The sequence below is a fragment of the Capra hircus genome, chromosome 7 (genome assembly GCF_001704415.2).
Source record: "Capra hircus breed San Clemente chromosome 7, ASM170441v1, whole genome shotgun sequence".
Lineage (NCBI taxonomy): Eukaryota > Metazoa > Chordata > Mammalia > Artiodactyla > Bovidae > Capra > Capra hircus.
The window spans coordinates 47,445,514-47,472,470 of NC_030814.1; the positions used below are offsets into that span (position 1 = coordinate 47,445,514).

Sequence of the window (26,957 nt, forward strand, 5' to 3'; positions counted from 1 at the left end):
GTTGGCAATCAGCAAATACTAAGTAAGTAACTGAGATTGTCCCTCTAGGGAGGGACGGGGGTGAGGTGGAGGCTGTGTCCGGCCTGTTCACAGCGGGGGGCCCAGTCTTCCCAGCCCCTAATATCAGCCTGACACTGAGCAGGCGTTCTAAAAATGACCAACCAGCAAGGCAAGCTAGCCGAGCTGTCCCTCCCACCGCCTAGCGCAGACGTGGCTGGCGTCCAAGGACCCCGTCCTGGGCGGAAGTCAGCGGAGAGGCCAATGGCCTTCAAGTGGCTGCCAGCCCACAAGGCCGGAGGAGGCGGGGCCAGGACCGGAGGGGGCGGGGCCGGGACCAGAGGGCGGCTCCTGTGGCGTGCACACCCGGAAGCGCGGCCGCGTCAGCGCTCAGAGCCGGTGGAGGCGTAGTCACCGCCGCAGCCACCACCTCCTCCTCAATCATGCCGGTAAGTGGTCGCGCCGTCCCCGCCCCGCGCAGACCCGCGGCCTCCGGCTTGCTCGGCTGCACCGCCGGTGGGTCAGACGTCCCTCTTCAAGGGGTCTGGCAGCGGCCGGAACTGTCGCCTCACTTCTTGCCCCTCCCACCTAGCTCCCCACAGCTTCTGCGACCCTCCAGAAAATCGGATCCCCAAAAGAATTTTATCTGGGAGTCAGGCTTCAGCATATGGAAGCTCCTAACCTTCATGCGATTACAAGCCTGAACCTTTCATGCATAGACGGGGAAACTGAGACCACCCCAACAGGGGCAGGGAGTCGCAGAGATCACACAGGTGGCTATCAGGAACGGGGATGGCTGGTCGCTGCGTGTCCCACCTGGATGTCTCTTCTGGCAGAGCTGGCCTGAAAGAGGGGTTTGCGGTGGCTTTTGCCTCCCATATAGGACAGGTGTTCAGAAATCTGTGTTTTTCTTCGCTTCCCCTGGCCACTTTTGAGTTTCAAGTTGAGCCATAATGAATGGAAAGAGTGCTTTCACCCTTTCCTACCAGTCACTTTATGAACCTGAACCCATGGGCTCCAGAGAGGTTCAGGGTCCTGCCCAAAGTCACCAGTTGCTCAGTGGCAGAGTTTGGGATGGGCAGAGCAGGTCTTAGGGCACCTTTGCAACTGACTCAGTCTCATGGTCTCATTTTGTAGGTAAAAATTTAAGGCCTTTTTCAGATTACAAAAAAAGGTCCACTGATTTATTCAGGGTGGTGTTGAGAAATGGGTGCGCTCAGATTAAGCCCCTTATCTTCAGGGTCCAAGTCTCTCCTGGTCTCACATGATAATTGCTCAATAAAAGTAGTCATGCTGGCTTGGGAGAAAGTTCTGTTCCTGATCTGATCTCGGGGCTTCTGGCTGGTGTCTTGTGGTGCTTAACACTTTTCCCCAGGGTTGCCTGGTTTTATGGCTCTGCTCCAAGTAGGTACCCAGAGGTATCCCACAGATGCCCTGTGTCTTAGCAGCCTAGCCTTGGGGAGCTGACAGGTGAGCTAGAGACTCCTCCGGGCCAGGTCACAAACATCTCAAGTGTCATTCCCCTTGGGTCTTGCCAGGCACCTTGAGACAAATCCTCAGACAACCAAAGTATGAACAAAGAACCTGACAGAACCAGCCCTCCCGGTTGAGCAAATCTGCCTGTGACAGTGTCAGAGAACAGCACTAATCACTCTGGGTCTGGGATAGTGGAGGCTACCAGGTTTTGGTGGCTGGGTGGCATGAGGGAAAAGCCAGCTTGAGGGTGGCTCTATTCTAGGTTCACTTCTGGGAATTTATTTTTTATACTTCTGGGGATTTTGACAAAAGACCAGAGTGGATATCAGAATGAAGAGGGCACTTGGCAGTATTATCACGAGATGAACAGCTGAAGGAAGAAGGGTATTAATCAAGGGACTCACACCAAAGCTGGAAAGGGAACAATGAGTCACCTGAGAGGCTTCTCACACAAACACTTGGAATCTCTGAAACTTCTTTGAAAAAGCTGTGCCCCAACCGCCACCCTTGCCAGCTGGTGACTTTAGACACACTGCTTTACCTCTCTGTCCCTTGATTTCCTCAGCATACAATGGGGATAAAAACTGCAACCTCACAAGACTATCATTAGTAGTAACAGGAAAAGTGCCAGTAAAATTCGTAGCTCAGCCACTGGCATAGTCCTGAAGCAATGGTAGCTCTTGTGTAGACCTAGAACAAATTGGGTAGAACTACAGCAGGCAAGTTTCAACCCTGTGTTAACAAGGACCACAGTGGCTGTTCTCTGTCACCCTGAGTGAGTGACCTCAGCTGTCAAGAAGTGATAATACTAAGGCCTATCTTGTGGGGTTGTTGTGATGATTAAACAAAGACATGCATGGACAATGCCTGGCACATAGTAGGCACTCTTATCTTAGTAAATTCCCAATCATCAAGGTGTTCAAAGACTGAATGTTCTGGATATTTGAGAAAGCATTTCGCCTCTGGGAGGCATCTGGATAGTATTACTCCATTCCATTCCCGCCCTTCCAGTTCTGAGATTCTATTAAAGGATTGTACAGATGACTGGGCTTTTTCATCTTCTTTACAGAAACTGTTTTATAGGTGGCAGAGCAGAGGCGCTGAGGGGCTGACTCTGCAAAGTCAAGCATTCAGTGGTGGGGCCAGTCCTGGGATTCTCTGTAAAGAATGGATTACTCTACTCATTAAGGAGTCTTTCCACAACCCCCATATTTACTTTTGTAACTCAGAGGTACTGGAAGAGAGCCCTGAATAATGATTGCCTGTCTGCTGGCTTCTGACCTCTGTACTGTGCAGGATGGAAAGAGACGTGTCCTTCATAGCCAACAAAAGAAAGCTCTAGAGATCTATTGACTTTAGGTCCTCGGGCAGCAAAAACCTTGTGCTTCTTCCCAAGGTGTCCCCGTCTCAGGGTTTCTGCAGCCCCATTTGCTGGTCCAGAACCAGCAAGGTGTCCCTGGAGCCAGGAAAACCTGGATTCACATCCCAACCTCCATATATACCCACCACGTGACTGGGTAGCTTAGTTAACCCCTGGAACCTCAGTTTTCTCCTAAGTATAGTAGGGTGACTAGCTCCCTTTCCAAGCTGGGTGGGGACTGACTTAGATACTATATAAAGAGCATTTCACGTAGTGGGTACTCAACAGATTTAGGTTTTATGTTGGTCTTGCAAACCCATTAAAGCTTTGGATTGGTATACAGATGCAAGCTATTGACCAATCTTTTGTTGTTGTTGTTGTTGTCATGGACCATTTTAAAAATCTTTATTGAATTTGTTACAATATTGCTTCTGCTTTATGTTTTGGTTTTTTGGCTGTAAGGTATGTGGGATCTTAGCTCCCCAACCAGGGATCGAATCTGCAACCTCTTCATTAGAAGGCTAAGTCTTAACCACTGGACTACCAGGGAAACCCCCACCCCCACCGACAATTCTTGATTACTAGTTACTCTAGAGCTGCTGCTGCTGCTGCTACCAAGTCGCTTCAGTCGTGTCCGACTGTGTGCGACCCCATAGACGGCAGCCCACCAGGCTCCCCCGTCGCTGGGATCCTCCAGGCAAGAGCACTGGAGTGGGGTGCCATTTCCTTCTCCAATGCTGGGAAGTGAAAAGTGAAAGTGAAGTTGCTCAGTCGTGTCCAACCCTCAGTGACCTCATGGACTGTAGCCCACCAGGCTCCTCCATCCATGGGATTTTCCAGGCAAGAACACTGGAGTGGGTTGCCATTTCCTTCTCCAATGCAGGAAAGTGAAAAGTGAAAGTGAAGTTGCTCAGTCGTGTCTGACCCTCAGTGACCCCATGGACTGCAGCCTTCCAGGCTCCTCCGTCCATGGGATTTTCCAGGCAAGAGCACTGGAGTGGGGTGCCATTGCCTTCTCCGTACTCTAGAGCAGGAGTCAGCAAACTTTTTCTTAAAGGGCCAGACAGTAAATACCTAAGTCTTCATGAACCATATGGTCTGTTACAAGTCCTCAACTCGGCCATTCTAGTGTGAAAGTAAATGAATGAGCTTAGCTGTGTTTCAGTAAAACTTTACAAAGCCAGGTTGCAGGCAGGCTGTAGTTTGACAGTTTGTGTGCTGGAGCAGCATCTTAAACTATTATGTGGGCAGGAATGAGCTGGGTGTCTTGTTAAAAACCGAGGATTCTGATTCAGGAGGCCTGAGGGTAGGACCTGAGAGTCTGCATTTCTGGCATGTTCCCAGATGATGCTGATACTGAAAGCCACCTGTTAAAGGCAAGATTTTGGAGTCCCCACTAGAAATCCTTATTTCCAGAATTTGTTGTGGTTGTTGTTGAATGGTCACAAAATTAGCTGAAAGAATCAAATGTGTTTAACTAGAAGAAAAGGAAGACTATTTCTTTAAGGCAAGTTTTGCAGATTTGGCCTCAGTAAAATAGTGGTTTGCTGGTTGTGTAATGATGGTGCAAATGATGATTATATAACTCAGCACTGAAAAACCGAAGTACTTCACTCTTGGCCTCAGTTTCCCTTGTACAGCATGATGATAATCCAGACCCAAGATGGTTTGAGACTTGGAGAGAGCCTGAGAAGCCATTTAGACCAGTTTTTCTCAGGTGTGTGGCCTTACCCTTCTGTCTCTCCTCAGTTCAGTTCAGTCGCTCAGTCGTGTCCGACTCTTTGTGACCCCATGAATTGCAGCACGCCAGGCCTCCCTGTCCATCACCAACTCCCAGAGTTCACTCAGACTCACGTCCATCAAGTCAGTGATGCCATCCAGCCATCTCATCCTCTGTCGTCCCCTTCTCCTCCTGCCCCCAATCCCTCCCAGCATCAGAGTCTTTTCCAATGAGTCAACTCTTCGCATGAGATGGCCAAAGTACTGGAGTTTCAGCTTTAGCATCATTCCTTCCAAAGAACACCCAGGGCTGATCTCTTTCAGAATGGACTGGTTGGATCTCCTTGTAGTCCAAGGGACTCTCAAGAGTCTTCTACAACACCACAGTTCAAAAGCATCAATTCTTCAGCGCTTAGCCTTTACAGTCCAACTCTCACATCCATACATGACCACAGGAAAAACCATAGCCTTGACTAGATGGACCTTAGTCAGCAAAGTAATGTCTCTGCTTTTGAATATACTATCTAGGTTGGTCATAACTTTCCTTCCAAGGAATAAGCGTCTTTTCATTTCATGGCTGCATTCACCATCTGCAGTGACTTTGGAGCCCAAAAAAATAAAGTCTGACACTGTTTCTACTGTTTCCCCATCTATTTCCCATGAAGTAATGGGACTGGATGCCATGATCTTCTTTTTCTGAATGTTGAGCTTTAGGCCAACTTTTTAACTCTCCGGTTTCACTTTCATGAAGGAGCTTTTTAGTTCCTCTTCACTTTCTGCCATAAGGGTGGTGTCATCTGCATATCTGAGGTTATTGATATTTCTCCCGGCAATCAGGATTCCAGCTTGTGTTTCTTCCAGTCCAGTATTTCTCATGATGTACTTTTCATATAAGTTAAATAAGCAGGGTGACAATATACAGCCTTGAAACACTCCTCTCTCTATTTGGAACCAGTCTGTTGTTCCACGTCCAGTTCTAACTGTTGCTTCCTGACCTGCATACAGATTTCTCAAGAGGCAGGTCAGGTGATCTGGTATTCCCATCTCTCTCAGAATTTTCCACAGTTTATTGTGATCCACACAGTCAAAGGCTTTGGCATAGTCAATAAAGCAGAAATAGATGTTTTTCTGGAACTCTTTTGCCTTTTCCATGATCCAGAGGATGTTGGCAATTTGATCTCTGGTTCCTCTGCCTTTTCTAAAACCAGCTTGAACATCTGGAAGTTCACGGTTCACATATTGCTGAAGCCTGGCTTGGAGAATTTTGAGCATTACTTTACTAGCATGTGAGATGAGTGCAATTGTGCGGTAGTTTGAGCATTCTTTGGCATTGCCTTTCTTTGGGATTGGAATGAAAACTGACCTTTTCCAGTCCTGTGGCCACTGCTGAGTTTTCCAAATTTGGTGGCATATGGAGTGCAGCACTTTCACAGCATCATCTTTCAGGATTTGAAATAGTTCAACTGGAATTCCATCACCTCCACTAGCTTTGTTTGTAGCGATGCTTTCCAAAGCCCACTTGACTTCACATTCCAGGATGTCTGGCTCTAGGTGAGTGATCACACCATCATGATTATCTGGGTCGTGAAGATCTTTTTTGTATGGTTCTTCCGTGTATTCTTGCCACCTCTTCTTAATATCTTCTACTTCTGTTAGGTCCATACCATTTCTGTCCTTTATCAAGCCCATCTTTGCATGAAATGTTCCCCTGGTATCTCTAATTTTCTTGAAGAGATCTCTAGTCTTTCCCAGTCTGTTGTTTTCCTCTATTTCTTTGCATTGATCGCTGAAGAAGGCTTTCTTATCTCTACTTGCTATTCTCTGGAACTCTGCATTCAGATGCTTATATCTTTCATTTTCTCCTTTGCTTTTCACCTCTCTTCTTTTCACAGCTATTTGTAAGTCCTCCTCAGAGAGCCATTTTGCTTTTTTGCATTTCTTTTCCATGGGGATGGTCCTCTTGATCCGATCCACTTCTCCCTGCTTACAAATGTCCACGAACCTCATTTGCCATAGTCTTACATTTACAGGTCCACTCCATCTATCAGATCTAGGCCCTTAAATCTATTTCTCACTTCCACTGTATAATCATAAGGGATTTGATTTAGGTCATACCTTAATGGTCTAGCGGTTTTCCCTACTTTCTTCAATTTGAGTCTGAATTTGGCGATAAGGAGTTCATGATCTGAGCCATAGTCAGCTCCTGGTCTTGTTTTTGTTGACTGTATAGAGCTTCCCCATCTTTGGCTGCAAAGAATATAATCAATCTGATTTCGGTGTTGACCATCTGGTGATGTCCATGTGTAGAGTCTTCTCTTGTGTTGTTGGAAGAGGGTGTTTGCTATTTTCTTGGCAAAACTCTAATAGTTTTTGCCCTGCTTCATTCCGCATTCCAAGGCCAAATTTGCCTATTACTCCAGGTGTTTCTTGACTTCCTACTTTTGCATTCCAGTCCCCTATAATGAAAAGGACATCTTTTTTGGGTGTTAGTTCTAAAAGGTCTTGTAGGTCTTCATAGCACCATTCAGCTTCTTCAGTGTTACTGGTTGGGGCATAGATTTGAATAACTGTGATATTGAATTGTTTGCTTTGGAGACAGAGATCATTCTGTTGTTTTTGAGATTGCATCCAAGTACTGCATTTCAGACTCTTTTGTTGACCATGATGGCTACTCCATTTCTTCTGAGGGATTCCTGGCCCACAGTAGTAGATATAATGGTCATCTGAGTTAAATTCACCCATTCCAGTCCATTTTAGTTCGCTGATTCCTAGAATGTCAATGTTCACCCTTGCCATCTCTTGTTTGACCACTTCCAATTTGCCTTGATTCATGGACCTGACATTCCAGGTTCCTATGCAATATTGCTCTTTACAGCATTGGATCTTGCTTCTATCACCAGTCGCATCCACAGCTGGGTGTTGGTTTTGCTTTGGCTTCATCCCTTCATTCTTTCTGGAGTTATTTCTCCACTGATCTCCAGTAGCATATTGGGCACCTACTGACCTGGGGAGTTCCTCTTTCAGTATCCTATCATTTTGCCTTTTCATACTGTTCATGGGGTTCTCAAGGCAAGAATACTGAAGTGGTTTGCCATTTCCTTCTCCAGTGGACCACATTCTGTCTGTCTCTCCTCAGTGGGTTAAAAATGGAGGGTCCCAGGGCCCACCCAGAGCCACAGTGCCCACTGAGGCAGCCTGCAGACCTGCCTGGTCCCCAAGGCCCGAAGTGATTCTTATGTGCACTGAGGCTGAGAAAACTTAATTGGTTAATGGTTTAGATAAGGGAACTGGGGCCCTTAAGGGCAAGGATTTTGCCTGAGGTCTTCCAGTAAGATACAATGCTATGCCCAGAATTCCTATTAAGGTAACAGATTTGAAATACTCCATGAAAAATGTAGCCATAGTTTTTTTGTTTTTTTCTTCTTTTTAAGGGATAGAAAAGAGGGAAGTGGAATAAAGTAATAACAATAATAATCAGAATAGCTAACTTTCTTTTTTATTTTTTTTTTCTGGCCACACCACAGAGTTTAGTTCCCCAACTGGGGATAGAACCCCAGCCCTTGGCAGTGAAACTGCAGAGTCTTAGCCACTGGGCCACCAAGAAAGTCCCTGATAGCTAACTTTTTACCCCAGTGGAACCTACTACTAGGCTTCAATCTCTTTACCTAACATACTAGTTATCTATCACTCCTGATTAATTGCCCCCCAAACTTAGTGGTTTAAGGCAACAAATATTCATTAACTTACAGTTTGTGAGAGTCAGGACTCTGGAAGCAGTTTACTGGTGTTTCTGGCTTAAGGTCTCTTTGGAGGTGCAGTAACCGTATTGTCCAGGGCTGTGGCCCTCTGAAGGAGGATCAGCTTCCAAGAGGGCTCCCTCACATGGCTGTTGGCTGAAGGGCTCAGTTTCTCACCGTGTGCACCTCTCACTAGGTTTGTTTGAGAGTCCTTAGGACATGACAGCCAGTTTCTTCTGGAGTGAATGATCCTAGAGAGAGTAAGGCAGACAACACATGTCTTTTATGAGTTAGCCTCCAAGGTCCCCTAACATCACTTCAGCCATGTTCTACAAGACATACAGGCTAACCCTGAGACATTGTGGGATGAGACTACTCAAGGGCATAAATACCAAGAGGCAGAGATCATAGAAGAGAAGCAAAAGGCAAAGGAGAAAAGGAAACATATACCCATTTGAATGCAGAGTTGCAAAGAATAGCAAAGAGAGATAAGAAAGCCTTCTTAAGTGCTCAGTGTAAAGAAATAGAGAAAAACAATAGAATGGGAAAGACGAGATCTCTTCAAGAAAATTAGAGATACCCAGAGAACATTTCATGCAAAGATGGGCATAATAAAGGACAGAAATGGTATGGACTTAACAGAAGCAGAAGATATTAAGAAGAGGTGGCAAGAATACACAGAAGAACTATACAAAAAAGATCTTCATGACCCAGATAATCACGATGATATGATCACTCATCTAGAGCCAGACATCCTGGAATGCAAAGTCAAGTGGGTCTTAGGAAGCATCATTACAAACAAAGCTAGTGGAGGTGATGGAATTCCAGTTGGGCTATTTCAAATCGTAAAAGATGATACTGTGAAAGTGCTGCACTCAATATGCCAGCAAATTTGGAGAACTTAGCAGTGGCCACAGGACTGGGAAGGGTCAGTTTTCATTCCAATCCTGAAGAAAGGCAGTTCCAAAGAATGCTCAAACTACTGCACAACTGCCCTCCTCTCACACGCTAGTAAAGTAATGCTCAAAATTCTGCAAGCCAGGCTTCAATAGTATGTGAACCGTGAACTTCCAGATGTTCAAGCTGGATTTAGAAAAGGCAAAGGAACCAGAGAACAAATTGCCAACATCCATTGGATCATCAAAAAAGCAAGAGGGTTCCAGAAAAAAACATCTACTTCTGCTTTATTGACTATGCCAAAGCCTTTGACTGTGTGGATCACCACAAACTGTGAAAAATTCTTAAAGAGATGGGTATACCACACCACCTGACCTGTCTCCTGAGAAATCTGTATGCAGGTCAGGAAGCAACAGTTAGAACTGGACATGGAACCACAGACTGGTTCCAGATAGAGAAAGGAGTACGTCAAGGCTGTTTACTGTCACCCTGCTTATTTAACTTATATGAAAAGTACATCATGAGAAACGCTGGGCTGGAAGAAGCACAAGCTGGAATCCTGATTGCCGGGAGAAATATCAATCACCTCAGATATGCAGATGACACCACTCTTATGGCAGAAAGCAAAGAGGAACTAAAGAACCTCTTGATGAAAGCAAAAGAAGAGAGTGAAAAAGTTGTCTTAAAACTCAACATTCAGAAAACTAAGATCATGGCATCTGGTGCCATCACTTCATGCCAAATAGATGGGGAAACAGTGACAGACTTTATTTTGGGGGGCTTCAAAATCACTGCAGATGGTGACTGTAGCCATGACTGAGCCCACATGGAGAGTCCAGAAACCTGAGCTCTTTTACTGGCCCAGCTTTAGCTCACTGGGAACCCAGGCAGATTCTCTCCCTTTCGAGGGCTTAGGTGCTGCCTCTGAGGCACTTGGAATGTGACAGTGGTCTCTGTACTTCAGAATCACCATGGAAGCTTACTGTCGATAATAGACACCTCAGCCCTCTGGATTGCTGACCAGAACCTCTAGTTTTTAATAAGCTCCCAGGTGATTCTAACGCAGAGAGTGATATTCTGATGCATAATTACAACCCCCAGATCAGCACTGCTCAGAGCGTGCCCCTCGCCCCTTGCTCCTTGGAATAAAAGTTATGACCAACCTAGACAGCATATTAAAAAGCAGAGACATTACTTTGTCAACAAAAATCCTTCTAGTCAAAGCTATGGTTTTTCCAGTAGTCATATATGAATGTGAGAGTTGGACTATAAAGAAAGCTGAGTGCCGAAGAATTGATGCTCTTGATCTGTGGCATTGGAGAAGACTCTTGAGAATCCCTTGGACTGCAAGGAGATCCAACTAGTCCATCCTAAAGGAGATCAGTCCTGAATATTCATTCAAAGGACTGATGCTGAAGCTGAAACTCCAATACTTCGGGCACCTGATGCAAAGAACTGACTCATTTGAAAAGACCCTGATACTGGGAAAGATTTGAAGGTGGAAGGAGAAGGGGACGACAAAGGATGAGATAGTTGGATGGCATCACCTACTCAATGGACCTGAGTTTGCATAAACTCCAGGAGTTGGTGATGGACAGCGTGCTGCAGTCCACAGGGTTGCAAAGAGTTGGACATGACTGAGTGACTGAACTGAACTGAAGAGATCATGGGGCCATCTTGCATGCTGGCTGCTATGCTTAAAATCCTGTGTTTATTGCCTTCGCCAGCCTGGAAAGGAACTCTAATCCCCATTTTGCAGATATAGAAACCAAGGCACAAAGGAGTTAAGTAAAGTTACTTACTCATGGTCACACAGCTACTAAGTGCCAGAGCTGGGATCTGAAGCCAGGTCTCATTTCCAGAGATTACAATAAAGGAAGTATTGGTATAAATAACCTTTGTCTGAAACCAAAGGAAGAACTCAGGGTTCTTCAAGCAGCTGTATCAATTATCCATTCACTCAACAAACTGTATTAAGCCCCTCCTCTGCGCCAGGTGCTCACCTTTCCCTTCACTGGGGATGCGGCAGTGAGCTGAACAGAACTCATGTTCTGGGAGCTTGCCTTCATGCCCTTGGTTTGTTAGATAACCCAGATATGGTAGGATGTTGAGCCCACATGGAGAGTCCAGAAACCTGAGTTCTTTTACTGGCCCAGCTTTAGCTCACTGGGAACCCAGGCAGATTCTCTCCCTTTCTAGGGCTTAGGTGCTGCCTCTGAGGCACTTGGAATGTGGCAGTGGTCTCTGTACTTCAGAATCACCATGGAAGCTTATTGTCGATAATAGACACCTCAGCCCTCTGGATTGCTGACCAGAACCTCTAGTTTTTAATAAGCTCCCAGGTGATTCTAACGCAGAGAGTGATATTCTGATGCATAATTACAACCCCCAGATCAGCACTGCTCAGACCATGCCCCTTGCCCCCGACCAGAGTTACTAGTGATCCTGAGACAACTGCATAACTGAAAAATCAGAATGTTGAAGGTGAGACTAGAAACCAGCATTTTAAACTTCCTTCCCAGGTGATTCGATACTTGTGTGCCAGATACTGCTAAAATTTTTCTAGGGATTCTGTCCTTTAACACAACCACCTCTGAGATACAGAGACCCTGAGTTACTCCACTGTACAATTTAGTAGAGTGAGACTCAGGCTGCTGATGAGTCTGATGACAGCCTGATCTTGCCTTTCTCTCTGCCCTCTGTCTTGGGGCCCTGAATGGGCCTGCATGCTAGTGGGTGTGGGGGTCCCTCTGCAGGACCTGGCTCATGGTCCCCTTTGTCTGTTTCAGAAGCACGAGTTCTCCGTGGATATGACCTGTGAAGGCTGCTCTAACGCAGTCACTCGAGTCCTCAACAAGCTAGGAGGTGAGTGAGTGGCCCTGGGTTGGGGGGTGGGGTGGGGAGACTGGTACACTTATATAAAATGAAAGCAGGCATGGAGCAGGAGAATCTTGAGTTTAAGCTGATAATAACAGTGAAACCAAAACGTACTGAGCTACTTAGCATGTGCCAAGTACTCTGCCTCATGGCCTCTGTGGATCATGTCATTTAATCCTCACCACAACCACTTCAGGTAGTTTCTTTGACCATCTCTGTTGCCAGCAGGAGGGAACTGAAGTTCAAAGAGGTTGAATGATCTGTTGGTATCACACAGCCAGTAAATGACAGCCAGTAAATCTGGCCTGGAGGAGCCCTTGCAGGACTAGTTACTATGTTACATTCATCTCCACTGTGGTAATTTTTGTTATGTGATACATTGGAGTGTCATTCTCTATTAAGATTTTAAAAGTTGTAACATTCTAAGAAACAAACTTTCAATCAGTCATGCTGGCAGAACTGCTGCTGCTGCTGCTGCTGCTGCTAAGTCGCTTCAGTCGTGTCCGACTCTGTGCGACCCCATAGACGGCAGCCCATCAGGCTCCCCCGTCCCTGGGATTCTCCAGGCAAGAACACTGGAGTGGGTTGCCATTTCCTTCTCCAGTGCATGAAAGTGAAAAGTGAAAGTGAAGTCGCTAAGTCGTGTCCGACCCTCAGTGACCCCATGGACTGCAGCCTACCAGGTTCCTCCATCCATGGGATTTTCCAGGCAGAAGTGCTAAAGCACCTCTTTTGGGTCTATTTAGAAAACCATTCTCCAGTCCCCTCAATTCTCATCTGCGGAAACTGAGGCCCAGAGTGGGCTAGGGTCTGGTCCTGGGGTTCCATGAGATAACGACAGAGTTGTGATCAGAGTCCTGGGGGCAATCTGTCTTTTAAGATTTTCATTTCTAAAACCCTGGATAATAAAACACCCAATTTTCTTTCTTTTTTAATTTATTTTTAATTGAAGGATAATTGCTTTATAATATTTTGTTGGTTTCTGCCATACATCAACATAAATTGGTCACAGGTATTCATATGGCTCCTCCTTCTTAAACTTTCCTCCCAACTCCCACTATTGCTGTTCAGTCATCAAGTCATGTCTGACTCTTCTCAACCCAATGGACTGTAGCACACCAGGCCTTCCTGTCACTCACCATCTCGGGGAGCCTGCCCAAGTTCATGTCCATTGAATCAGACCTCTCACAACAATAACACCCAGTTTTCCAAGGGCTCTCATGTGGTTGTCATCTTGTTAGCACTTAAAACAGTCCTCTTAGCTATACTTTCCATCTGTGGAATGGGGATGTTGACACCAGGCCCCGGAGCGGGAAGTGACTTGCCCAGAGTCTCATAGTGAGTCCACGGCTAATTTCTGCAATTTCTAGACTGTAAACTGGAACCTGAACTTGAAAAAATCTGAAACAATGGAAAGAACTTGGCCACTAACTTCCTGTGGGACCATGGCCTCCTCTTCTGGGGCCTGGCCTTCCCCAGCTGTGGCATGGCAATGTCAGTCTCTTAGCTTTGCTCTGGATGCTTTAAGGTGACGCTCCACGGCTTCCCTGGTGGCTCAGGGGTAAAGACTATGCCTGCCAGTGCAGGGGCCATGGGTCCAGCCCCTGCGCGGGGCTGGGAAGGTCCTGCTGCCACTGAGCAGCTAAGCTCGTGCACCGCTGAGCCTGTGTTCTAAGACCCGGAAACTGCAACTCCTGAGCCCACGTGCCCTACAGTCTGTGCTCCGCAACAAGAGAAGCCACTGCAATGAGAAGCCTGGGCGCCGCGACTGGAGAGTGGCCCACACTCACCACAGCTGGAGGAAAGCGTGCACAGCAACGGAGTTCCAGCACAGCCAAAAATAAATAATTTTTTTTTCTTTTTTAAAAGAGTGAAACCCTGCTCGGAAGCCCCTGTATACAAGCAGCAGGTCTGGATGAAGTGAGGGCCGGCCTGCTTTCACTCTTGCCAGCTCCAGAACACCTGCCTGGGGACCTGGGCTGCCAGAAACACAGCTTTGAAATCCACTGGGTCGGATGATCCCAGAGTGTTTTCCAGCTCTATGATGCCACCAGAATATTTTCTCTAAAGAGGAGGGAGGCCCTTTTGAAGCAAAAGACAAAACCCAGAGTATAGCCAGGATGCACTGCCCTCAGCCCCTGGTGTCCAGTAGGTCCAGAGTTAGAGGTTAGGACTGAATCCTGTGCCATATGCTTTTTGAGGCCCCTTCACTGGTGCATGAGGACCTACCTCTGAGCTTGGGCAGGTATCTCCCACCTTTCACTACTATTCCCACTTGGGTGGCCACTTAAGAGTCAGAAGGGTTTTCTGAGTCAGTCAGGCCACAGATGAGCAGTGCTGGGCATGAGGAATCACAGATCAGTGGCATACTTGACCTGGAGTGCCCACAAGGGCCCCAACTCCTTCATGTTCCAATGGGGAGACTGGGGCCTGTGATGGGCAGGACCCAGCCAGTCAGTGGTGAAGCCAAGCCTGGGACTCTGCCTTTGTTATTTCAACAAGACCCGTTTGTACCTACTCACATATGCCAGCAAGGGTCCTTAAATGGACACAGCTCTTTAGGAGGGCAGTTCTGCAAAATCTGTGAACATTTAAAGTACACCAATATTTTGCCCCACACTTTCCATTTTATGAATTCATGTTATAGAAATATTTTCACAAGTTTTATAAGATATGTTCAAGTATGTCTACATTGTTTTGATCATAGTGAGAAATTGGAAGCAACCTCAGTGTCTTTTAGAGGGGGACTGAGTAGATGGATGGTGTGTGTGTGCACAGTTGCTCAGTTGTGTCCAACTCTTTGTGATCCCATGGCCCGTAGCCCTACAAGTTCCTCAGTCCATAAGATTCTCAAGGGAAGAATACCAGAGAGGGTTGCCATTCTCTCCTCCAGGGGACCTTCCTGATTCAGGGATCAAACCTGAGTCTCTTGTATCTCCGGCAGTGACAGGCAGATTCTTTACCACTGGGCCACCTGGGAAGCCCTGTGATACAGTAACACTGTGGGATATGGTGTGGCTGTCAAAAAGAATGAAGTACGTCTCTATATGGCAAGGTATCCTGGACACTGGAAAGTGACATATAAGTAACTTGTTTACAGAGTATGATGCCACTTTGGAAAATGACTTTTCATTTGTCCATTAGGAGAAACACTGGATGGGTCCCTATTGTTCAGTGATTCTTGAGGCAGGAAATAGTAGGGGTCCTTACAATTTCAAATTATATTCAAAAATGCTTGTCTTTTTTTTTGTAATGGTGTGTCTGGGGACTTCCCAGGCAGTCCAGCGGTTAAGACTTCATGCTTCCACTGCAGGGGCACAGATTCGATCCCTGGTCAGGGAACTAAGATCCCACAAACCACAGAATGTGGCAAAAAAAAAAAAGTATGTCTGTATTACTTTTGCAATTAAGAAAAAAAAAATTTTTTACAGCCCTTATTTAGAGGAGAGATGGACAAATTATAGCCCGTGGGCCCACAGTCTGTTATTGCATAGCTGAGAATGGTTTTTACACTTTTTCAGGCTTGTAAAACAATATGGGGGGCTTCCCAGGTGGCTCAAGTGGTAAAGATCTGCCTACCAATTCAGGAACCACAAGAGAAATGGGTTTGATCCCTGCGGGTCGGAAAGATCCCCTGGAGAAGGAAATGGCAACCCACTCTAGATTCTTGCCTGGGAAATCCCATGGGCAGAGGAGCCTGGCAGGCTGCAATACATGCATTCGCAAAAGAGTCAGACACAAAAGCGAAAGTCGCTCAGTCATGTCCAACTCTGTGAGCCCATGGACTATACAATTCATGGAATTCTCCAGGCCAGAATACGGGTAGCCTTTCCCTTCTCCAGAGGATCTTCCCAACCCAGGAATCAGACCTAGGTCTTCCACATTGCAGGTAGATTCCCTGCCCCCTGAGCCAGCAGGGAAGCCACAACACCACCAAACAATCTACAGAAGACGATGGGGCAGAGTCTGTGCAGCTCACAGTTCCTAAACCACAGGCTCTCTGGCCCTTTACAGAAGTTTGCCAATCCCTGGTCTAGAGGAGAGGGAAAGAGTGGGATGAACAGTTTAAGAGCCTGACTGGGTACATGTCTGTCCTCCCCACCCTACTTTCTGCAGGAGTTCAATTTGACATTGACCTGCCCAACAAAAAGGTCTGCATCAACTCTGAGCACAGCGTGGACACTTTGCTGGAGACCCTGGGGAAAACAGGAAAGGCTGTCTCCTACCTTGGCCCCAAGTAGAGAGGCCCCGTCCAGCAGCCTGCAGGATGGACCAGCATGGGCAGGTGGGTGAGGCCCCGACATGGCCACCAAATATGTCATTACCCAATGCAAACCACAAGCTCAGGGACTCCTTCCAGTCTCCCACGAGCAGACCGAGTGCTGCTTGATGTATCCCGGGGACCCCGCTGTGACTTTGGGCCATAGTTTGTGATCAACAGGGTTTAAGTGTAAGCATCTGGGCCTGGGCAGTGTGTCTTTTACTTTGGTCATATAAGGGTCCCTTCAGAGGTGTTATACTTCACGTACTCCCTGAGCTTTGTTCACTGACTAGGTAAGTGAATTCACCTTGGCTTCCAACCCCACTTGGAACTGTTGTCAGCTTCCCAAACATGCCCTTTGCCCAGACTGGTGCAGAAACAGTGTGATCAGTTTGGTAGCTTCTTAAAGCCTACCATATGACCCAGCCATTCCTTGCCTAGTATTTACACAAGAGAAATGGGAAGCACTGTCCATACAAAGACTTGTAAATACTGGTAGTGGCTTGACTTGTAATAGCCCAGAGCTGGAAACAACCCAGTGTCCATCACTAGGGGAGTAAACAAACTGTGGTATAGCCATATAATTGAATACTATTGTCCACGCAACAACTCCAGTGAATCTCACATATAAAAGGAGTGAGTGAAAGAAGCCAAGGAAAGGAAACACACTGTATGCTTTCATTTATGGAAATTCTAGAAAAATGAAAACCAGTCTGGTGAGGGTATGTGGGTGTGTGTGTGTTAGTCGCTCAGTCATGTCCGACTCTTTGTGACCCCATGGGCTGTAGCCCACCAGGCTCCTTTGTCTGTGGGATTCTCCAGGCAAGAATACCGGAGTGGGTTGCCATTTCCTTCTCCATGTGGGTGTATTCATCTGATATGTTACAGGTCATCACATTGTACACTAAAATATGTGTATAACATGACAGTGTACCCCCAATAAAGCTGTCAAGGTGAAAACAAAAACCACAGCTGCGTGTTTAAGCTGGCTGTTCCCTTTGATTTTACACAATCCAGAAAGGCCGGTGGCACTGTGCCAGCACCCTTCACTGTGGAGCCAGGGCAGACTTCAGTCATCCGTGCAGCGTTCCTTCCCTCTGTGCCCAGTCCCAGCCTCAGAACCCTTCAGAGCACAGCCCTCCTAGGGCTCACCGGCCCTGAGTATCTCTAACGCGTGGATGACAACAATCACGACATCCCTAATGTCGGCCAGGGCTCTCACTGTAATCAGGAAACACGAGGCCTGGAGAAGGGAAGTGACTTGACCAAAGCTTCACGCAGATGAGTGCCAGGAGCAGGCTGCAAGTCAGGTGTCCAACTGCCTGGCGGGCCAGGGCAGTGACCTTCAGCCGCAGCCTCCTTCTTAAGGGTAGGTGTTGGAATCTGCGCCGTGGCGATGTCCTGTGTGTCTGGTGACATCACACGCAGATCACAAGATGTCAGGTGTGCCTGTCTCCTCTTCCCCTTTCTGCCCACAGATACAGCCATGTTCAGGAATGAGCCCAGGGTGAATAATCGGTATTCCAGGAGTCTGGTTTTAGCTCTGCCCTCAGTTCACACTCTGACTTTGGACATTTTTGTTTTATTCCTGAGACCTAGTCTTCCCTCCTGTAAAATGGGGCTGTAACCTCTACCTTGCTTTCCTGCCTTGTGGGGGTTGCTATGACGTCCCTCTGAATATGAAGGATGCTTTTTAAAGGGAGAGCAATGTTTCCACCATACCAGTGTTCATCATGGGGGTTCCTGTGTCCCTGCGGTTTTGGGAGGGAGGGTGGGACCCTGGGCCCCTCCATCTAACCTAAGTAGCCCTATTTTATATTGGGTATAAGATTGTGTTTATAAAAGTCTCTATGACAAGGATGGATGGAGGAAGGGAAAAGTTACTCAGTGGCTCCACACATGGGGGAGCCCCAGTGTAGACATACTGAATTGGAAACTCCTGACTTGAGCATGTAAATTTTAACTAAAAAATTAATACCTAGACTTCCCTGGTGGTCCAGTGGTTCAGTGGCTAACAGTCTGCATGCCCAATGCAGGGGGCCTGAGTTCAGTCCCTGGTCAAGTAACTAGATCCCTCATGCTGCAACCAAGACAGCCCAACACAGCCAAATGAATAAATAAAAATACCTGCCAGTTGTAAACCATGTATAGCTTAATGTGTGTTTTTTCTCATAGTAGGCTCTTCTTTTTAAATTGAGATTAAATTCTCATAACGTTCAGCTGACCATTGTCATATGTGCCACTCATGGGCCTTTACAGTGTATTCAGAGTGTTGTACCACCACTCTAATTTCAAAACTTTGATCCCACTGGGAAGACTCCCTGTACCCATTTAAGCTCACACTCATTCCCCACTGCCTCCTCTCTCCATCCCCTGGCAACCACAAATCTGCTTTCTGCCCTTCTGGACTCACCTATTCTGGATGTTTCCTATAAAAGGAAACGTTACGTGACCTTTTGTGTCTGGCTTCTTTCACTCAGCATAATGTTTTCAGGATTCACTCAAGCTTAGCATGTATCAGTACTTCATTCCTTTCAATGACTAGATAGTTCTCATAGTAGTTTTCACTAATTTATCTATTTTAGCTTTTTTTTTTTAATTATAGGAACTGTAAAAACTATGCAAATAGAGTCGTAAAATGAATCTCCACATGCCCACCTCCCAGATCAATTATCGAGTCATTGCCATCATTTCATCCGTGGCCCACTCTCACCACCCCTGTATTCACAGCAAATTCAGGCATCATAGAGTTTGGTCTGCCCACCTGTCAGTAACAATGTGTAGTATGAAGGGGCTCCTGGAGGTTCATACCACAGTACTGGGTGAGGATCACTGATCAAGCCAGTTTTACTCCCACACACCAGGCAGCATCTGTCCCTGAATCTGTTTTAAGAGGCTCCCCAGTGACTGATTCGAAGCCAGGTTCAGGAACCAGATGATGAATGTTTATTGGTTATGAGGTCTCCTTGATCATCTGGCTCTTAGCAGATTTGTTTGCTCATGGCTTTTTTCTGTTGCCATCCCCGTATAAGTTGAAACAAGACAGAGGAAGAGCTCCAACAGCCCTGGGAGAGCCTGGAAGAGGGCTTCAGCAGTGATCGGCTTAGCAAGGTCAAGGCATTCTTGTAGGAGAGGCGTGCAGGCCTGGACATGGGGTTCTAGTCCTACTCAGCACCTGGGTTTCCCACTTCCCGCCCTGCAACTGCCTCTTAGGGAATCTTTACTGCTTCTGTAGTGTCTCCATGTGCACAGCAGATGGCACCAGTGTTCCACCTCACTTCTCATTTCTTCCAGGACGCTGATCCTCTCCTGCCTTCCAGACAGACCTAGGACCTGGCAATCCCGCTCAGCAATGGTAGTTCCTGCGGAGACCCTCACTTGCCCTGCTCCTCTGTAGCTTCCCTGCAATAAAGTCAAGCCGATTTTGCTGGCGATACTGTCTCTCGCCTGGTCTTGTCACTTGCTTTCGTGCTGTGCTGTGCCGCTCACATGTTGCTGTGAAGGAAATAACTACAGTGCTTCCTTGGGTTGGCGTTCTGACAGCTCCCAGGTCCAGTGGATCCTGAATCTTGGCTGTGTGAGCTTTTGCAGATCACTTACCCTCTCTGGGCCTCACTTTTCCTCATCTATAAGTGAAGGTGTTGGGTTAGGTTGGTGATCCTGTTTCTTTTCACTACTTTCTTAGACTCCATATGTTGAAAAACTTTTGTCTGTCAAGTGAATGCATTTAAGGGACGTAAAATTGTATGGTAGTGGGAATAATAATGGGAAGATGTGCTTGTGTATCATAATAATGGGAAAAGAGAGACTGGGATAGAGTCTAAGCTCCACATCTCCCAGTAATCTCTTGATGTCCACAGGCATAAAATGTAACAGCATCTCTTGCAAATGGTGGTTGTGGGGATTAAATGACTCATGTAAATCACTTAGAGAGTGCTTGCCAGTTAGAAATCACTCAGTAAACATTCTCTATACACGTACATTTTTTTGGTGTGTATTTAATTAATCAAATATCTATAGAGATGGCAACTAGAATCCCAGTCAACCTAAAAGTTAATGCCTCACGGAGTTGATTCAGTTATATCAAAACAAAGGGGATGTTTTCATTTGTATAGCTTTATTTACTTTTTAAAAATACTTTAAAGCGGCAGCTCTCAAACTATTTGATCTCAGGACCCTTTTACATGCTTGAACATTTCTGAGTGTCTCAAAGAGTTTATGGTTATGTGGGTTATGCCATGTTAGAAATTAAAACAAATGTTTGAAATGCAAGAATACATAAGCACATCTCCCATGAGCCATTGGGGCGAGATGAGGTCATCGCACAGCATTTAGATCCTGGAAACTTCACTGCGTGATTGTAAGAGAAAGAAAAAAAAGGCATCTTGTGGGAGCAGTTTTGACCTGGCATTCCTACTGAAAAGTCTTGGGAACCACATCACTGCTTTGATCAGTGACCTGGGGTGAGACCTGGCTCTGCCTTCGGCCACCTGTGACCTTGGACCAGTCACCTCATCTCTCCCAGAAGCAGTTTCCTCGTCTGTGCAGTGCACAATATCTGCACCTCAGGGGCCTTAAGTAAAACTCTGCCAGCTCTAAACTGTGTGCTGGTGTAATTCTGGCCCCATTATGAGAGTTTTAAAACAAGTCTCATCCATTTCTGCCTCTGTGGTCCCTTAGGGGCACAGGGCCTCTCCCAGCCTTCAAGGTATCTAGGTGTCTTGGCCACAAGATGGCGCTCTTCATTGGCTTTGACCATCCATGGAGATGTTGAAGACCGTTTCTGTGGACTCTGGGAGTACAAACGAGTTTTTCCATTTTCACAGCTTCCCAGGAGACCTGGTTGATGCTGGCTGGCCCACTGGGAACGCCCAAGGATAGAGACATTGGTGCCTCTTGGGGCGAGTGGTCCTTGGAGGAGTTCCTTTCCTTTGATTCTTCTCCACCCTATCACTCCCTGCTGGAATCCAGGTTTCCAGCTGAGACCCTAGGTTTTGCTCTTCAACACCCCAAGCAGCGGGAGCCAATGAGATTTCACAGCAGGGTGTGTGTGTGTGTTGGGGGGTGGGGAGCAAATGTGTCCACATGTCACCCCATGCTTGCCCCAGTGCCTGACCCCAGCCCACCTGCCCAGGCTTCCCAGCCCTCTCTGCAGCCAGCTGCATCTCCCAGCTGCCTTGCTTTTGTTCACACTGCCTCCAGATGGAATGATCTCGCCCGCCTCCCCCTGCCGCCTGTCTCCACGTACAAATTCCTTTCCCTCCCTTGCATACCACAGCCTCCAGGAAACCTCCACAACTGGAAGTAATTTATCTCTCCTCTTGGCCCTCCCAGCATTTATCCTCCTAGCTTCAGGGCTGAGGCAAAGCTTTTCATCCACGTGTCTTTCCTGTCCTCAACAATCAGGCCACACATCTGTTCCCTCAGTGCAGAAAGCAGGCACAGTGGGGATATTTGATTGGATGTGTAATGGCTGCTATTTGGGGGCTGTTTATTGTGCATCCTGCCCTTATGTTTATGTCATTCTTTTTTTTTTTAATTTATCTTTTAATTGAAGGATAATTGCTTTACAGAATTTTGTTGCTTTCTGTCAAACATTAGCATGAATCAGTCATAGATGTACTTATGTCCCCTCCGTTTTGAACCTCCCACCCATCTCCCATCCCATCCCACCCCTCTAGGTCAATACAGAGCCCCTGTTTGAGTTTCCTGAGCCATACAGTAAATTCCCATTGGCTATCTATTTTGCATATGGTAATGTAAGTTTCCATGTTACTCTCTCCATACACCTCTCCCTCCCATACCCTCTCCCCGTGTCCATAAGACTGTTCTGTGTCTCCACTGCTGCCCTGTAAATAGATTCATCTGTACCGTCTTTCTAGATTCCATATATATGTGTTCGTTTACGATATTTATCTTCCTCTTTCCGACTTACTTCACTCTGCATGATAGTCTCTAGGTTCATCCACCTCATCAGAACTGACTCAAATGCATTCCTTTTTATGGCTGAGTAATCTTCCATTGTGTATATATCCCACAGCTTCTTTATCCATTCATCTATCAGTGGACATCTAGGTTGCTTCCATGTTCTAGCTATTGTAAATAGTACTACAATAAACTTTGGGGTACGTGTGTCTTTTTCAATTTTGGTTTCCTCAGGGTATATGCCTAGGAGTGGTATTGCTGGGTCATATGGTGGTTTTATTCCTAGTTTTTTAAGGAATCTCCATGCCATCTTCCATAGTGGCTGTATCAATATACATTTGCACCAATGGTGCAAGAAATTCCCCTTTTCTCCACACCCTCTCCAGCATTTATTGTTTGTTGACTTTTTGATGATGGCCGTTCTGACTGGTGTGAGGTGATATTTCATTGTAGTTTTGATCTGCATGTCTCTAATAATATGACATTCATTTTTATCTGGTCCCTGTAAGACAGTGGACCAGGACAGGCTCGACTCAGACATGGTAGATGTGTAGGAGGCATTCTTTGAGTTAATCTTACAGAGGCAGAAATTACCTGATCTGATCCTTTTAGCAGGTTTATATTTTTGTAAAAGGTCCCTGTGTGAATACAGCAGTCTGGAGCCCCTCTTGGGGCTCACTATTCCAGGCTCCCGTCACCTTTGCCTCTGTGCACCTTCCCCCCATGTCCTCCATGGCCAAAGCCTTACCTTTTCCAGTGCTGACATCCCCAGGGCTGGAGAGAAGCCACACAGGCCCTATGGTGCTGGAGGCAGAGCCCCAGCAGAGTCCAGTGGCTGGACTTGGGAGAGGGCAGCAGAGGGTCCACAGAGGGAGCCCCTCGACTCTGAGCGAGCTTGAACAAGTCATCTATCCATGTCTCCTGTTAAATACAAGTTTTTGACTTTTTTTTTAAACAACTTTAATGAGGTATAACTTCATTTGATAAATGGCACACAACTTAAGCCTATATATACTGTTAAAGGATATATAGACACACTCATGAACCTATCACCACAATCAAGAGAGTGATGTTTATCACCTGGGAAACACTCATCAGACTCCTTGGTAATCCTTCCACCCCTCCCTCCACCCGCAAGTAACCACCAATCAGCTTTCTGCCACTATCAATCAGGTTTTAGTTCCTATACTTTTATAAAAATACAGTCACACAGAATAGACTCATTTCTGTCTGGCTTTTCCCACTCACCACAGTGACTTTGAAATTCACTCATGTTATTGAGGTCTCAATAGTTTATTTCTTCCTATCACTGAGTAGTATGCCATTGTACGGCCATACCACAAAGTATTATTCATTCAACGCTGATGGACACTGGACCTGTTTCCAGTTTTTTAAACTACTCTCTGGTGCTGGCCAGGTTCCACAGCGGCTCCACAGGACACAGGAGTGTGCAAACCAAGGCAGATGCCAAACCAAGGCAGATGCCAAACCAAGGCAGCTTGACATACAGTTTTACCTACCCAGCTCCCTCCTACAGCCAAGGTATTGAGCCACACTCAGGACTTGAGCAGATCTGGGTTCAAATTCTACCTCCACTGCTTACTAACTGCATGGCCTTGAGGGGAAATTAATGGATTCTTTTGTGCAACTCACTTCCTCATCTGTAGAATGGGGATCATGATATATCTACCTCAGCTGGCTATTGTGAGATTATATAAGGTGGCTTACGTAAGATTCTGAGACTGAAATAAGAATGCCTAATACTTGATGGCGGCATTCCACAAATCAAGTCTTTTGAACAAAAAGTTTCACCATTATACAATTTGAAGTTTGAAAACTTAGAATTTGCAGACCTACAGATCTGGGTCCTTTCAACCCTGCAGACTACGAGAAGGAAAAATGGACCCTCAAGCATTGCGCTGAGTAGGAGGAGAGTGGTGGTTGTTCAGGTCACAGCCCTCTCCGTGGCATTCTCCTTTAATTAGGGATGGTCTCTTCAAAAACACAAGCCTGTAATTTCTGGGGAGTGTCCCGCAGAGCTGCTTTTAGATTTCCATGTCTTTCGGGGCTGTGGTCACTTTGTTTAAGTGGATGAGAGAGTGCTTATCTGCTCCCCAGGAAGGGAAAGTTCTGCAGGTCTCATGACTGCCAGTCAGAACTTTGAAAGAGAATATCAAAGCCTCTGGAAACAAGGATGTTATCCCCCACTGGTCTGCTCATCCTGGGCTCCTAGCATCCTAGTCCTTTTAGGACTAAAAATCCCCAGACAGCTAGAAGCCAGCTGGATCTTAGATGAGAATGCAGGCTCTGCAGACAAACAGATGGGTTCAGTGCCAGCCTGGCTGTTTCCTGATGGCATGAGCTTGGGCAGGTTGCTTAACTGTCCTCGGGATCTCAGTTTTCTCATCTGTAAAATAATAACTATGCCTTTTTTCACAGTGAAATGAGGTGATGCATGCACACAGTGGGTGCTCAGCCTGGCTACTGTTATCATCACTGCAGGGTTTGGGGAAGAAGATGGCTGGTTGTCCAGTCCAATATCCACACAACTCCCCACCCTGCCTCCCCCCAGTGGTGTGCCCCCAAGTCTTGGCCTGCACACCAGCCCTGAGAGAGAGCTCTACAAGCAACTGGCTCAACTCCGGACAGCTCTGGGCGGCGGGGAAATTCTGGTGTTGAGCCCACATGCACTTCCCTGGCACTTCTCACAATGGAGGCTAGGTTTATCATGATACTCAGGCGTCAGTCCAGCACCCCCATGGTGGCACCTGGCCCACCCCCTCAGCTCTTCCTCCGGAACACAGCTGGAGTCATCAGACCACCTGGTCACCAGCCTCCTTGTTAATGCCCCCCCCCTTTTTTTTTAGCTGTACCTCAGGGCAGGTAGGATCTTAGTTCCCTGACAAGGGATCCAACTTGTGCCCCCTAGAGTGGAAGCATGGAGTCTTAACCACTGAACTTCCAGGGAAGTCCTTGTTGATGCCCTTTTGATAGTGGAAGCCCAGAAAACACAAGAGGGCCAAGCAGCCCTGGGCCCCCACTGCTCCTAGGCCCACCCATATGGTTCATGGCACCCGGCACATTTGGAAGCGGATCCCCTACCCCACTCCGCTTGACATTTTGGGGAGTGGGTTCCTGAATCCTATGGCTCCATAACAGGCCTGAGGCTACCCGGTCAGGCCGCTGCCCATCTCAGACCTGACCCCTCCCCTGCTCAGTCACTGCCACTCCCAGGGCCCAGTTTGGAAACCATCCTCCCTTAAGCAGCCACTGGTGGGTATCTAACTCCTTTTTTTTTTTTTTTCCTGGTCTAAACAGAAGCTGTGGTTCCCTCTGTGTTCCTGGCAATTAAAGAGGCCAGAAAAGCCACTGAGATGGTAGGAAGGGCTAGAAGGAGAGGTGGAAGGTTAGAGGCTGGGGAAGCAGCCCAGAACCTCTAAGAGCTTCAAATGCCCTCCAGCGCTGTGAGACAAGCTTCCCAGACCCTTCCATCACCACCTCCTGCCTCTGCCTCCTCCACACACAAAACTCCAGAGGTAGCAGAGGCCTTGAGGAATTCTAGAATGTTAGAACTGGACAGCTCTTTAGAAAGAAAAACTCCTAATGCCTCATAATGGAAATATCTAAGTTATGATGATGATACAGAAATAAAACCATCTTATTCATAATTCACTCCCTGCATTATAATCTCTACATGATGAAGAAAGTCTGTGTAACGTTTTGGTGTATTTCTTTCTACATCTTTTTGGTGCTTATGTAAATATTTATGTGCATGCATGCTCAATTGCTCAGTATGTCCAACCCTTTGCAACTGTAGCCCACCAAGCTCCTCAGTCCACAGGATTCTCCAAGCAAGAATAATGGAGTGGGTTTCCAAATCCTCCTCCAGTGGATCCTTCCAACACGGGGATCGAACCCACATCTGATGCATCTCCTGCATTGCAGGCAGATTCTTTACCACTGAGCTACCAGGGAAGTCCCATAAACATATACATATATATGTAAACATAAAAGGCAATATACTGTAGTGTTTCAAAACTCAGGCTCTGGAATTAGACTGTGTGCATTTAAATCCCAGCTCCATATCTTACTGGCAAATTATTTAACCCACTAGTTTATTTATTTAACCCTCTCTAGTTGCAGTGCACAGGTTTCTCATTGCAGTGGCTTCCCTTGTTGCAGGGCGTGGGCTCTGGGACGCTGTGGGCTCAGTAGTTGCAGCTCCTGGGCTCTAGAGCACAGGCTCAGTAATTGCAGCGCACGGGCTTAGTTGCCCTGCTGCATGTGGGATCTTCCCGGATCAGGGATCAAGCCCATGTCCCCTGCACTGGCAAGGGGATTCTTTACCACTGAGCCACCAGGGAAGCCCTCAATAATCATTTTAATAATTTTATTGGTGCTGATGTTTTGTAACCTGCTTCTTTCACTAAGTAGTTTCCATGGACACATTTTCATCTTGGATGTATTATCTGTGGCTGCTTCTTCACTACAATGGCTGAGTTGGATAGTTGCAACAGAGATTGTCCACGAAGTCTAAAATGCTTACAATCTTTCCCTTTGCAGAGGAATTTTATCAATCCATGGACTAGATCAGTAATTTCACACTGTGTTCTATGGAAACCCAAGGTTCCTACAGGTGCTTCAGGGGAAAGAGAAATAGATGGTGAGGTTCCAGGCCCCCAGCATTTTTCTATCAAGATTGATTCTC

At 46.6% G+C, this 26,957-nt stretch overlaps 1 protein-coding gene across 2 annotated transcripts; it reads left to right on the forward strand.

Annotated features, from left to right (window-relative positions):
* ATOX1 (antioxidant 1 copper chaperone) lies at positions 318 to 25,921 on the forward strand. 2 transcript variants are annotated; one of them, XM_005683195.3, is made up of 4 exons: positions 318 to 446; positions 11,976 to 12,051; positions 16,180 to 16,348; positions 24,689 to 25,921. In XM_005683195.3, exons 1-3 carry the CDS (start codon positions 441 to 443, stop codon positions 16,302 to 16,304), a joined length of 207 nt encoding a protein of 68 aa, XP_005683252.3. In that variant the 5' UTR covers positions 318 to 440; the 3' UTR covers positions 16,305 to 16,348; positions 24,689 to 25,921. The 2 variants fall into 2 exon arrangements, with proteins under 2 accessions (XP_005683252.3, XP_005683251.3); XM_005683194.3 differs by lacking the exon at positions 24,689 to 25,921 and adding an exon at positions 19,619 to 19,765.

Bases quoted from the DNA above. Each gene is read 5' to 3' on its own strand.
- ATOX1 (XM_005683195.3), top strand. The intron at 12,052-16,179 runs GTGAGTGAGTGG...TACTTTCTGCAG, and splicing joins AGTCCTCAACAAGCTAGGAG to GAGTTCAATTTGACATTGAC.